General features: G+C 36.1%; 1 protein-coding gene across 1 annotated transcript in view; it reads right to left on the bottom strand.

Annotated features, from left to right (window-relative positions):
* The window catches only part of LOC127523513 (cadherin-12), a 153,229-nt gene that overhangs the window by 21,886 nt on the left and 115,823 nt on the right, over nt 1-15,520 (bottom strand). The window contains 2 exon segments of the mRNA XM_051914282.1: nt 413-549; nt 7,167-7,420. Coding sequence (XP_051770242.1) covers nt 413-549; nt 7,167-7,420 — 391 coding nt within the window.

The raw sequence follows: 15,520 nt of genomic DNA, 5'->3' as shown, positions 1-15,520 counted from the left end.
TTTGGCGTTTCCATCCAGCATTTTTTTATTTTATGCGATATCCTAAAATGCGCATAAAAATAGGTGGATGGAAACATAGCTATTGTTGTTCATGAAGACATAATATGAGACCATGTCTTCTATAAATGACCACACTGATGGCAAGGAACAATTAATTCACCAGCAGTTTAAGAACGTTGGAGTACATCAATTGTTAAATTCAGGAGGTCAAGGAGAAAAGAAAGACACTGTAGTAATGATACATATTCCAGGAGAGTCGTCATATTTTATGAATGCTCGTAAAAAGCAGACTTAATGGAATTTGCTGCTGACTGCGCTGTGATGGGCCACTGTAAATCAGTTAGAAAAAATCCCTGCATTTAATACAATTGGACTTTTATGAAACACTTCTGAGGTTCACAGCCATACTTACTAACTTTAGTGGCCACAACTGAAATGTTGTGCTGCGCTATACTCTCCCTGTCCAGAAACTCATTGGTGGAGATGGTTCCTCTAACGGGATCGATGTCGAAGAAGCTGTCCAGGTCGCTCTTCCAGTCAATGGAATACCTGAAGAACAAAGAACAGATTTGGTACATACAGTACATATGAGGGGCATTTTCACCTTTACTACATTCTAAAAATGTAGGGTTGTTTCATCCAATGTTTGGGTCAAATACGGACAAACCCAACCATTGGGTTTAAAATTTAATTTGTTGGGTTTGTCCATATTTGATCCAAACACGGGTTGAAACAACCCAGCATTTTTTAGAGTGTAGGCTAGGTACTACCAGTGTTGGGAAAAGTTACTTTTTTAAAGTAATGCATTACAATATTGCATTGCTCACTAAAAAGGTAACTAATTGCGTTACTTAGTTACTTTTTATGAAAAGTAATGCATTACATTACTTTTGTGTTACCATTTCTCACATGGGCTGGGCTTGCTTGTTAGTTAGTTATTTTTATTTTTTAATAATAAACAAAAAAAGTTCTATTTTTGGCAAATGTTAAGGCCCTTTCACACCAAGAGTGAAATGAATAAGCCTCATGCTAAAGGAAAAGCATATTCACTTCTGTACTGTAGAGGGCGCAGCTCAAACAAACCTTTCAGCTGTGCTGCCATTCTGGACTAAAGAAGAATAGGATACAGGAAAAGGAAGTTCACCACTCTTATTTCTAAATCTACTCTAAAGTAATTTTTGCTTATTAGTATGGTTGAATTAGATCATTGAAGTTCAGCAACAAAGACAATGTTGAATAAAGTGAGATTAAATACATAAAGTATATTTGTGTAATTTAATATAGTTTATTATTACAGGTTTGCATAAAATTCTGAGATTGCATTTCAGTGTTTTTATTAATTTTGAGGAATACTGAATGTTTTCATGCAAGTGATATGAGTAAATGCATGTTCACATTTAGTCTAGAACTACAATAACCATCATGTTACTTGTAATGCGTTACCTCCGACACTGGGTACTACTAGATTGGTACACTCTAAAAAAAAATATTGAGTTGTTTCAACCCAAATTTGGGTCAATATGGACAAACCTAGCTGTTGGGTTATTTTTTTAATTACATTTTTAACATAACAGTTGGGTTTGTCCATATTTTACCCAAATTTGGGTTGAAATAACCCAGCATTGTAGGCGATTTTCTATATTGAGTATGAGTATATATTACCTTTTCTCGTCCTTACAGTTTTGCACAGCGCTCATTATGTTTGATTTAGTCATGCGGCAAGCTGGCATGAAAATATTGTGCACTCTAGTGAACTGCTATGTGTAGGTCCAGTTGAGCAGCTGTGATGTCGGTGTAATGGCCAGCAACCTTGTTAACGCACCCCTTAACCGTTCTCGGGGGGTATTTTACATGTGTCTCAGTGAGACTTTGCACCTCAGTACGCATGAATATGAGAAGTTCAGTTTTCAATGACCTTGTTCACGTTCTACTTGATGTTTTGGACTCATTCTCTCACAAACACTTTTCCAAATCTGTTCTGAACTCCTGGACGCATTAATGCAGGCTGATTTTCAACACTGCTTATTTATTTATTTGTGGCTTGACCTAGAATTGAGCAAAGGGAAATGAAGTGGGAGCGCTGGGTGAGGTGGGAAGCTATGGTGTTTATTTTTTCCACATTTCAGCTGCTGCCTTGTTAAATTTACTCAAAAGGTGGTCAACAAAAAAGAAAAACATCTGAGGGTTTTGTGCATTTGCATTGGATTCTCAACAAAAGCCTTTGATGTTCTGATTCACAACCGTTAGGAGGCCTGATTCTCCATAATAATCATCATACATACCATACAGAGACTGCAGCTGTGGGAATGTAATGCATATAAATGACTCACCCGGAATTTGTGTTAATATAGCGCATTTCAAAACAGAAAAATTTTGGGAAAAGAAAAAACGACGTGTGGCATCGTGTGAGAGAAAGACTGTTCTGGCATTGGTCATCACAAGCTGTGTTTGAAAGCCAAACATTTAATACGTACTTTTTAATATTTTAAAAAAAGTTAATTATAGAATATGTTCTATCATTCACAAATATATATAAATATACATTATCCTTATGAAAATACCAGAGATGGCTTGAAGAACACAGATAAACCTTAATACTGTTGCAATGGTGTGTTAATTCTCTTCATGTTTAATCAGTCAAAATGTATATGCATTTTATTCAGCTACAGCGATCACTGATACTTTGTCCATATAAGGTATTTCCTGGAACTTATTACACATGAGTGTCACTTGTGGACTTTCTGCGCGAGGGCGCCCTCTGGTGTCGAGTATGAATGAAGCATAAATTACATGTGAGAGTTTAGCACTCCATAATGCTCACATCGCCCTATTTTGGGTAAAAATTTGAAGAAAAAAAAATGCTGCTCTCTAAAGATATTTGAAGTAAACATACGATAATCCATAAGTTTATATCCATTTCAGTTTATAGCCCCAAGGAAGTGGGGCTGGGTAGAGTGTCTTGTCTGTCATATCCGACGACATGCTTTTACCTGGCGGCTGTGCGCTGTGACTGCTTGTGTTTTATGACAGATGACAACCATTCTTAAGGTGCAATACCACCACCTACTGTACGTTGGGATGTCAACCGGATTCTGGTGCTGGATAATTTACGTGTGATATTATCATACGTGTACTAGGGGTGACCCTGAATAGTCGACGATTCGATGCTTCGATAGGAGGAGCCTGATTCAACTACCAATCTCACAGTTGAATCTTCGCAGAGATGTGACAGATTTAAGTTTCACTTGCATGATTTGTGACCGACAGAGGAGCATTTTGGCGGCAGGGATTAAATCTTTAACAATGTCTGGGATAAGAAAATCTAAAGTGTAGAATTGGATGCACTTTGAAATGGTAAAAGATGATCCAAAAAACGTATATGCAAGTTCTGCCAACAGCCCATGTCCTACCGCTCAACAACGACAAACACTGCGCGCTTCTGCTGGCCAACGTTAACGAGCTGACTAGCGCGCTATTTGAAAAGACTCAAACGGACACAGGCAGATCGTGTGAAAGACTGGACTTTTTTTCCTTTCAATCAGGTAGGGTACAAGTGATTTCAAAATATTTCAGCCGGTTCTAATTTGATTTTTGGATGCTGTGAATGTTTAGCTAAAAAGACTGCCACTCCAGTTTAGCGTTTATTGCCTCTGCAGTTAAAAAGAAAAGTTGACAATTCTGGCTATACTTTCGTTATTTTTTAACTAAATTAGATAACCCAGAGTGATCAATAAATAAATTAAAATTAAAGAAATGTGGCTTGTGTTTTGAATGTTCCCCTGCACTTCAGGCATTTTGCAGTTGTGACTTGATTATGACTATTTCATTTATTTATTTTTTTTATTTTTTTTTATTTTATTAGAACGGTGTATTCTGTTCTAATTCAATTCTGTAAATTAATTTTTTTATTGTTTTATTGTTTTTTGGTGCATCGATGTTGCGCTGTAGAGTTAAAGCTTGCTCGCACAGGCAATTTAGCCGATTTAATTAGTTTTGCCGACATGTGAAATGCATATCTATCTGCAGTGTAACCTTTCTGCAGTTATTTATATACATTTTTGATGTTTACTGATCCAAAATGTTTTTATTAATTTTCTTCTATATCTTTGTGTGGTGTTTTGTACATTGTGGCTGTGAATGTTTATCCACATTGCCTTTCATCAGTTTTAATAAGATAAAATCATTGTCAGTTTCGTCTATCACTTGACAGGCAGTTTGGTCGCTTTATTATAAAGTTGTTTCTCTGTGCTTTGTTTGAAAGAAAATAAAAGTTGTCTTAAGGCGCGGGATATAGGCCTTACTTCATTTTCTGTGTCCTGCTCCATCTCGTGCACAGTTGAGCGCGCGAGCCTTTCAAAGTACCCTATACTCCTTTGGCCTTGAGCGCAGAAAGAGTTTGTCCACATCTAGTGGACTGCTGTTTTTCAAGCACCCCACCCCCCCGCTCACACATATATGATTCGACTAACAGTCGAATATAGGCAATCTGATTCGAATCTGATTCAACTATGTAAATCCGTAGTTGGGGACACCCCTAACGTGTACTATTCATTTTAAATATTACGGTTATGGTCAATACCGGTATAATGCAACACCCCTAATTAAAGGTGCAGTGTGTAACATTTGGGAGGATCTATTGACAGAAATGCAATATAATATACATAACTATGTTTTCAGTGGTGCATAAAGACCTTACATAATGAACCGTTATGCTTTTATTACCTTAGAATGAGTCATTTCCGTCTCATACACTGCGGGTCCCCCTCCATGTAAAGTCGTCATTATGCGCCGGCATGTTTATACAGTAACCCTAAATGGACAAACTGCTCTACAGATCGTGTTTCGTCACTATGTTTGTTGGTGTTTTTAGAGGCAGCTTGCATTGTCACTACGTTGAATGTGCACAAAGTAGTAGTAGTAGTAATAGTAGTAGTCATCGTCCTCTGGTTTATTAGAAGCAGAGACCGTTCTTTGATAGAAGTAAGAAGAAACCTCATTGCTTCACTGGCTGATGTACTCTCTGCAGTCTCAGATGATGACATCTTTGTTGTGTCGGCCAGACGGCAACCGTAGCTTCTCCGAAAGGGAGGGGTGCGAGGGGTGTGCGCCGTTAGTTGCAGTTCGCAACCTCACAGCTAGATACAGCTAAAATTTACACATTGCACCTTTAACACGATAACGATATTTCATTTTTTAAATATCACGGATATCGTCAATACCAGTATATCACGACGCCCCTAGTTTCAATATTGTGTACATTTGTGTTCCTGAGTGGTACATACGTTTTGGTTCATTTCTAATTAGCTGATCATTAACCTAATGTATCTTGAGCAAAGCCTTTTTTAATTGAATTTTTTAAACAGCAAATGCTGCTGCCACAAAAAAAGAAAAAAAAGCTTCAAACAGAATTTCAATATGCTGCTTCATTAATCTTTACAAGACTACAAGACTACAAAACAAACAGACTGATGAACAAATTATTCATTGTAGAAAGTAGTTAGAGACTGGCTCGACAGACCCTTGGCTGTGCGGAGAGATGAAGCAGAACATCACATTTGTCCTATTTTAACAACTAACATAACTCTCTGTTCTATTCTTGTAGCGGGATGCCAGTCAGTTAAACAAATGTCTATTTCCTGAATTTTATCTCTTATTAATAAGCATAGTTATTCGTGAATTGAACAGGATCAGGGGTCATGCAGTCATATTCAAATGTAGACTCAAAGCTGAAACATTCATAAGTATTTGGAAAAAGAAAGCAAGAGTTGTGGGTCGATTCAGCTGAAATTGCAGCTTTGCTGCGCCCGGGATCCAAATGTGTAATGAGATAAATATCCCAGAGGAAATATGAGTATGTTAAAAACAAACATTCATAAATACAGAAACATCTGAAGACAAACTGATCTAAAATCAACATGAAATGCTGTTCAAAACCCATTTTGCTATAAGTACATGCACATTTATTTCTCTTTAACTGTCCGTTCAGTATTTCTCAACATCATCTTGGTTCTAGTCTGTACCTCTCTGACAAATCAACTGCAGCATTTCCCATGTTATTGCCTCCTTAGGAGGAATTTCTTATGTTGTATTTCCTCATTTGTCAGTCACTTTGGTTAAAAGCATCTTCTAAATGAAGAAATGTAAATGTGATATTCTGTACAGAACTTTATTCCTCCTATATTTTGCTCACTGTGGGCCTGTGACCTTTGGGTGGTTTACGTCAAGAAATGTTTCGGTTAATAAAAGTTCACATGAACAACACAGCTTCCGATGAATTTACTTCTTTCATAAGTCCATCCATTTCTGATCTCTCTGCAGCTATTTTCTTGAACCCTGTAGTTTGGAAAAAACTTAAAAAGCTTTGGAGGAAGTCGCAGAAACTTTCAATACCAAAAAGCACTTTAGCTATTTTGTTCCCGTATTCACTCTGTGGGCCGCACGCGCTGGACACGCGCCATGTATAGAAATATTTTAAAAGCTTTGTTCTTTTCGCACAGAAGCTCATTGGGGATTACTGTTTTCTGATGAGAAAGTGCACATCTCCATTGAGCAATGTTACAATGTTTCTAAATAATTAACCAAGAAAGGCCAAAACAAAGGCCCTTTCACAAATACAAATGCTTTCTTTGTCCATTTTGCTTTGTTATATTGAATTAAATATTCATAGAGAAACAAACTGACTTACGATGTGTTGGGACCCCTCAGTGGTGCATCAATTGTTTGTCTTCTTGTAAAACTTTAAAAAAGCAATCTTATGAAGTGTAACTCTAAAACATAATGGATTATAAAATGAGGTAAATCTTTCAGCATGCTGCTGTTTTGACCTCAGTGTGCACAACGCTATAGAGATGTGTAAGATGGACTGAAAGCATGCATGTTTGTCTAATTACAATCTTTCAAAATAAAATAAAATAAAATAAAATAAAATAAATATAGGCTATATTGTATTTTATTTTAAATAAAAACTATTAATATATCATTACTAATCTATCAGCACACAACCAAGTGTTCCATGGGAAAAATAAGTCTGGAACAACATGAGTTTAATTAAATAATCCTTTAAGTATGATGCTCTAAGGCACAATGGTGATGGCAAGGACTGAAGTAACAACCTTCCAGTTACCAGCCCTGAGTCTTATCGTTCTGTATATCCTGTGTTTGCATACCTGACTGGACTGTTTCCTGCGTCGAGATCCTGTGCAGTCACGGCTCCTATAATGGTGCCTTGCGGCGTGTCCTCATAAACATCCATCGTGTAGGTGGGTTTGCTGAAGACAGGAGGCTCATCCACATCCAGAACGTTTATCTTTACTGTTGCGGTGTCTTTAAACGGGCCAAAACTGTGGAACCGTGGATCCAGGTGTGCATTCGAGGCCTCCACTTTAAATGTGTACGCTTTTTTGGTCTCATAGTCCAGTGGCTGAGGAACGAGAAACAGAAAAGAAGTAGTTGAATGCATCAGATTTCTTCAGGTAAAGTGTGACAATGTCTGAATTAGGCTAAACAAAAGGGGTCAACATTTGGCTGGTTATATACAGTATATGTATATGTGGCCCGTGCTTGCAAAACGAGTCGGAATGTGCATGGGCTAATTTCGAGCTATGGGTAAAACAGCTGAAAATGTGACCTTGGACCACAAAACCAGTCATAAGTCACACAGGTGTATTTGTAGCAATTGCCAACAATACACTGTATGGGTCAAAATTATCGATATTTTTTTTTTATGCCAAAAATCATTAGGATATTAAGTAAAGATCATGATCCATGAAGATATTTTGTAAATTTCCTATCGTAAACATATCAAAAACTTTAAAGGCGATTTTCTCAAATATTGTCCTACCCTAACAAACCATACATCAATGGAAAGCTTATTTATTCAGCTTTCAGATGATGTATAAATCTCAATTAAAAAAAAAAAAATGGTTGAAATTGAGGTTTTTACAAAATTAGTTTATTAAGCCCTCGTCTAGCGATCCCAATGCTCCAAATAGCAATTAAAGTATCTTTATTTCTGAGAGTATATATATACTCTGTTAATTTTATATATTTGACAAGCACCATTTTTCAAAAGTTTTGGGTTGGTAAGATTTGTTCTCTTATGCTCACCAAGGCTCACCAAAAATACAGTAAAAACAGTAATATTGCAAAATATTATTCTTATATATATATATATATATATATATATAAATTATTCCTGTGATGAATTTTCCACATCATTACTCCAGTCTTCAGTGTCACATGATCCTTCAGAAATCATTCTAATAATCTGATTCGGTGCTTAAAAGAATAATTTATTATTATCATTGTTGAAAACAGTTGTGCTGCATTTTTTTTTTAATGGAAACCATGATACATATTTTTCAGGATTTTTTTGATGAATATATAGCTCAAAAGAACAGCATTTATTTTGTATTATTACAAGCGTTGTTAGTGTCATTTTTGATCAATTTAATGCATGTTTGCTGAATAATAAAGAATTACTTTTTTTTTTCAGTTAGCCCCTGCTGGTAGATGTTGTAACATATGGCATCAGGTTCTAAAAGATGCTAATGAATAGTGTTCTCCAGGTATTATAGAACTCCTCCATGTTGGCTACTCATTGAGGTCTTACATTAATGCTTAATTTATTTATTTGTGTTTTATCTTTTTTTTTTTTTTTTTTTGCTGGAATTACTCACTTTGATCATATTGAATGCAGGCCCTTTCTCAGATCTCGAGTGTGTCGATGTCTGAGGAAGTTTGTCACAATTGCTTTCATGCATGTCAAACAAACAACACACACACCAAAAACTGTTCTCTTACGCTCCTCTTACGCTCCTTTGCGCATTTTCTCCTGATTTGGCTCCCCTACCCCTTGATTCAGGGCCCTATTTTCTGCTGAAATCTATCTTTAAATTCTCACTTCAGTTCTTCTAAATCAAAGATTGTCTGTCATCATCAGTATGACAGCCGTAAAATGTGCTAGTGTGGATGATTGTGGTCTTGCACCACTAAATCAAAGTAGCCCATCTAGAGATGAAAATCATACAATGCTATTGTACAATCACAGCTTTCTGTCTCTGTCAATCTGTCTCTCTGGGAGACAGCGAAAGGGCAAAGGAGACAAAGATCATATATCTGACCTGTATACGGTTTCCATCATGAGCAATTTAGTTTACACCACAGGTATAAATGCCTGGCACCTGCAGATCCGTAAATACACAGCATATGCACTCTATATGGCAATGACATGTATTTTGCACCTGAAACTTACAAAGCAAACAGATTTTAAGCTGAAGAGATAAAAAACATCAGCTAGGTGAGTGGCAACTCCAAATCGTTTGGGATTTGTCTGTGTTAGATGCCCTTGCTGAAGTTTCCCCATCAACTAAATCAAATGGTGCTAATTAGAATCCCAATTAGGTGAAAGTGAACCTCCAAAAACTGCAGTCACTAATTACCTAAAGTTCTTGTTGACATAAAAACAGAAGCATTGGTATTACTGAAGTCTAAACTACTTAAATACAGGGAAAATAAGCTCACAGTTGCCCACAAGTAATTAGGACCCGAGTTATTGTATACAAAAGATATTCATCTCATTATTTAAACTAGCCTATGGCCTTCTGTGTCCCACAGAGACGACACTGTTTGGTCTTTAGAGGCCAAGAGATGCATTGATATTAAGGTCGCAAGCTATGGAAAAATGACAGAAAGGCAGTTTGCTAGCAAAATCGCTTGGTTTTCAGAAAAAAGGACACATGGAGGAATTCTATCTTCTTTAATATGCATAACACTAGTAAAACTGTATTTCCATCCGGGCGACATTATGCCACGTCCCTCGTTTCAATCAGAACACACAGCCTTTGTAACTCTAATTTGAAACAAAAGCTATAAATTGCTCTCTGACTGCCATTTCATGTGGTTATTTTCCATTTAGCTCCCCTCAAAGGGATCTTTAGTGATGCTCCTATTGAATTATGACTGGATCTTCACAGTCGCATCAGGCCGAGAAAGCTCTGCGCCGCCTTATGATATACTTTCCCTCCATGACACAGTATTTTCATTTATACTCCCCCAGAGTGACTTTTCAAGGTCATCTAAACTATTTGGCCACATAACAGCTTTGCTTCGGTATAAATTATTACTTATAAACATGCAAAAACAGAGGTATAGAGACATAAACAGCATCCGCCTCACTTCTGCACCAAAGGTGACTTCATGAAAATGGGATATTTGTTGCAGTCAGACAAATTTCAAACCACCTTCTTTACTCAGAAGATGATGAATTCCCATATTATATATGAATATCTGACAGATTGGAAAAAAAAACAACAACAACATATGAACTGTGCACATTCTTGAACTTCAAGAGCACAGGCCAGCAGTGCATCAAAATGACAAATAATGAGAAGGAAGACGAAGCCTTTTCCTCTTTCATGTGGACCGAATGTAACTGGAGTGATCATAACATTACCGGTCAAAAGTTTGAAATAAAATATGTATTTTTTTGTTTTTGACAGTCTCTTAGGCTCACTATATGGCTGCCTTTCTTTGATCAAAAATGCAGAAAATATTAATATTGTGCAATATTATTGCAATGTTTTCTATTTATTATATTTCAAAATATATTAATAATAATAATAATAATAATATATATATTTTTTAAATATTTGTAATTTATTCCTGTGTTGGCAAAGCTAAATTTTCGTTAGTTCTTATTATTATTATCAATGTTAATTTTTTTTATTTTATATTATTATTATTTTTTTATATATACATGCTTAATGTTTTTGTGGAAACTGTGACAGCATTCAAAATTGGGGGTAAGAAAATAATAATAAGTAATTAATACTTTTATTTAGCACAGATGCATTAAATTGATCAAAAGTGGCAGAAAATAGATTTCTGCTTTAAATTAATGCTGTTCTTTTAAATTTTCTATTCATCAAAGAGCTGAAAATTCAGCTTTATAAATTACATTTTAAAATATATTAAAATTGAAAACAGTATTCACAATATTTTTACAGTATTTCAAATAAAATCAGCCTTTGTGAGCAAAAGAGACTTCTTTCAAAAGCATTAAAAAGCCTTATTTATTCCAATCTTTTGACCGATAGTGTATGTTCTTTAAGCATAATGGGAAAGAAGCACTCCATTATGCCATATGCACATTTCCAAGCCAACACCTGCTCTTATTACCATGTGCATCAGATTCCCATTTGAGTTTTCACGACAGGTGAGGTGAAAAGGGTGAACCAGACGTGGCATCTCTCCGGCGGCCCGTGTCCGGTATTGATGGTGGATGGACGTGAATGGTGATTAAATGTCAGAGGAAGCTGCAGGATTATTGGAGGTGAGGAGGTTTAGCCTAGAAGAATGTCAAGAGCATCATTGCCCTTTTAGTGTGTGTGAGTGGCCACATCACCCCGCCGGCCCTAGTTAATGACTTTACGCCGAGACAAGGGAAGAGACAGAAGGGAAAAAGAGAGAGAAAGACAGAAAAGGTACCAGAAGGGTAATGACAGTGACTCAAAACTAATGAAAGGCTCTTCAAGTGTGTCACTAGTTGTTGATGAAACTGAATCACAATACGAAGACTATCCTTTACAACATCTTTTTTCTTGGAAAGGTCCTATATTGTACCGTCAACACTAAACCTTTGACCATGAGAAGTATAGCTGTGCAATTAACAGAACAGACTTGTATTTGTATAGCCAGTCAATGGTTATATACGTAAGAAGACTAGGACAAAACCAGCAGCTGAATGGAAAAATAATAATAAATAAATAAATAATTTATCAAGAAAATGTTTAGAGACATTCACCTGTGTTTGGATGTAATCTCTTGAATTGGAAAAATTTCTTAGAAAATGTCTGTTTTTCTTTACCTATCACTCAATATGAGTCAAAAAGAAAAATAATGTGTCAAATATCCTTTATAAACACTGAAATATCTGACAGTGAATTAATGATTTGGGACTACAAGACGGTTTCAAAATAATTTTCAACTCCATATATTGATTTGTCATTACAATCAGACAGAAAATCTTATGGTCTTGACAAAATAACCGCATTTTGCACATCACAGATCCATTAACTATTATTTATCAACATAAAACAGAAGAGTTACACACTCCAACATTATTTAACTTAATGGCTGATGTCACCTCTAGTAAGTATTGTCATTACAAAACATTGATCTTCAACTAAAGGTCACAGTATCAGGACACGACGGGGAGGACAATAACTCAAGGGACACACAGAAAATCTCAGGTGTTCAAATGAAACATTACACAAAAGAAAACATGCTACTGAGAGAAAAAAAAATTGAAAAACATTTGATTGTATGGAAAGACAGATGTTAAACATGTTGCTCAAGGAACATGCGGAAATGACACTAGCACAATAATGTAAAATGATTTATAATTGGACTTTTCCTTTTCGGGTGAACTATCCCTTTAAATTGGGAATTTTCTGAGAGCTCCTATTTGTACCGCATGACCGCTGTAACACCTGACCACTGCAGATTCATTTGGCCGTTGATAGTGTTGCCATATAAACGCATAGATCCCTGTCCGAGGATGTGAACAGCTTCGTCACATCTAGTCATCTTGAAATGAGGGTAATTATGAGATGCCGTGAACACAGCATTAGTTCCTGTTCCCGTTGCTAGTTGGTTTATATGGTTACTAATTGGTTAATTGATTATGTTCACCTGAGTCTTGTTTGGTTCCTCATTTAACTATGAATTTAAGCCCTCAGTTTGATTTTTCCATTGTCCTGTATTGTCTTTACATGTGTGAAGCTGTTAGTCTGATTTTTGCATTTTAGATAGCCTTCTTTGTCTTAGTTTTTGTAAATAAACTAAAACTGCTGCAATTTAGATCCTCTGCTCAACTTCCTTCACCTACACCATGACAATTGATAATAATAATAAGAAGAAATGTTTCTTGAGCAGCAAATCAACATATTAGAATGATTTCTGAAGGATCATGTGACACTGAAGACTGGAGTATTGATGCAGAAAATCCAGCTTTACCATCACAGGAATAAATTACATTTTAAGATATATTAAAATAGAAAACATTATTTTAAATTGTAATATATATATATATATATATATATATATATAACAATAATAGCCATTATGAATGAGAATAGAAAATAAACACAATTGTACAATTCAGTCAAACGTACAAAAGCAGTGCTCTACAGGATGTAAGTTAAATATAGCCTTAATATGAAATTATTAAATTTAACATCACACAATTCGATTTGCTCAGGAACAAGTAATAGATTAATAAGACCAAAGATTGCCGTTTTATGTACCCAAAATGAATTATATCTCATGTTTAACCACTATAAGAGCCAGCGGCAAATCCCCGAAGCACTAGCCGACATGAAGCTGTTCTCGGCGGGTACACGAGCACTGAACGGCTGCTGACGGCCTGGAGCTCACATCTCCGAAAACGTCTAAACAAATTGTAAAATAGGCACTATGATTAAATATGAGTCACATATTTCAGGTCTAAACAACAACATTCTCGCCTAAAAAACTCTTAAAACTACAGTTCGTGGTACAACAAGTGTAGTCTTTGTAAAAAGTATGGTAGATTCGCTCGGCCGCCATGACAGTCGCCTCAGTGCTATATATATATTGGTGTTACATTTGGTTTCCCATTTTCCCCACTAGAGACTAAACTGAGTGTATTGTATATGCAGCTTTATGCGTTTGTAACAGATACATTTGATCTGAGAACCTGAAAGCTTTGGAGAATGTTAATCAACACTACGTAGATCAAATGCCTCAGGAAAGGTGTTAGTAGTTCAGGCAGTACGTGTATATATGTACGTGAAGGAAATACTCATTTCCGTATCTGCGTGTACTGACACTTGAACGTTACCAGAACAAAAGACACTTTAAATTCAACACTTCATGCCACTGAACTCTTTGATATGGTAATGTGCTCCCTCCTTGCACTGGTGTGAGTGCCAGCAGAGAAATCCAGGTGATCGCAGCCCAAGCCGTCAATGCCAGTCATGGGAATTGAATAATTGCACACCTGATCCTGAAACAAGCAACATCCATTGTGTAGGTGCAGATGCTCTGAGCCGTTCGATGCAATGTAAATATGTCCGGCATTAGCATTCTCTTCATGATTATTTCTAAAACACTAAGGGGCTTTTAGAACGCAGCGTCACCGTCCTCTGGAGAATTTCTGCTGCAACTCACGGTGTAGATGTGAGAGCACTTTGATGTAAAGTTCATTTTTATTTCCATTAGCGTTCAGGATCTGAGCTTATTCTTGGTAACCAATAGGAGCATAGCAGACATTTTGCCCACACAGCCAAATACTGCATTATTCTATTCTTACTTAAGAAGATTTTTGTGAAATCAATAGCTATTATTAAAGTCAGCCCTTTAATCCTCAGGGCGTCTCTGCACGATATCAATACACCCTCTTATTAGTATGCAGAACTCGCTCACAGCTTTTCGTAGTGTAATGCAGTTTGCCTTCATCTAAATAAGATTACAATGTGAAGCACCCGGAAAAAGTGCTCTTGTTGTTGTTGTTACAGTGCGCCTGTTAGCCTTGGCCTGTGAAATAGCTCCAAGTTTTCATGAAAAGGCTGTTTTTTTTTCAGCACGGGCCCATCAGATGCTCGCTCGTACACTTTCCTCTGTAGGACGTGGAAGCAGGATGATGCATTTTTAATAAGAGCTGGATTTGTTTGTGTTGGGAACAGCATTACACTAACACAACTTTTCTCATCCTCTTTTCAAGACAGGAATTAAAATGGATGCATAGATTCACTTCCTGTGGATGTCCCACAAGTGGCAGTACAGACTTATTGCAGCAATGCCTGCCACCTGTCATTCCTACTATGTCTAAATATACTGGAAAAAAATATTATCACAATATCACATTTAAGTGAACATACTTTAAATGCAAATTTTAAATAATTTACATTTTTTGGCTCGAGAGGATATTACAATTTTTACCATGTTCCTGGTGCTGCACTAACTTATAACATTAACAAAGTTATTAAAATAAATATTGCAGGTGTTTCTTCATTTTGTTTTTTCTAATCAAAATGTTTGTAGTCATTTTGTATGTTTTAATGAGTAATCAGTTTATATCCTTTATCAAACAAAATCTAGGTTCTAATAACATTATTATCTAGGAAGTAATGTCATTTTTAGAGTATTATTACAAACTATTTTCCATATACTACCCTGTATATACACACAGTTTGGGCTCAGTAAGATTTTTATTTATGAAGTCTCTTATGTTTACCAAGGCAGCATTTATTTGATCAAATATACAGTAAAAACAGAAAAACTGCTATTTTAAAATTTAACATTTCGCATTCTATTTTAAAATTCTGGCCTACTTATATTTGCACCTTGTGCATACTAATTAATACTAATTTAAAAGGACCCGATTATATATTCTAATTTGTCAGAATGTGCTTAATTACTGGCAATGCAAGCCATGGCCAGGATGTCTTTCCGAGGTAAAGAACCTGTCTGCATCTCC

This window comes from Ctenopharyngodon idella, chromosome 12, assembly GCF_019924925.1.
Source record: "Ctenopharyngodon idella isolate HZGC_01 chromosome 12, HZGC01, whole genome shotgun sequence".
NCBI lineage: Eukaryota > Metazoa > Chordata > Actinopteri > Cypriniformes > Xenocyprididae > Ctenopharyngodon > Ctenopharyngodon idella.
Note: the sequence above shows the minus strand (reverse complement) of the source record. Positions and strands in the feature narration are given on the sequence as shown.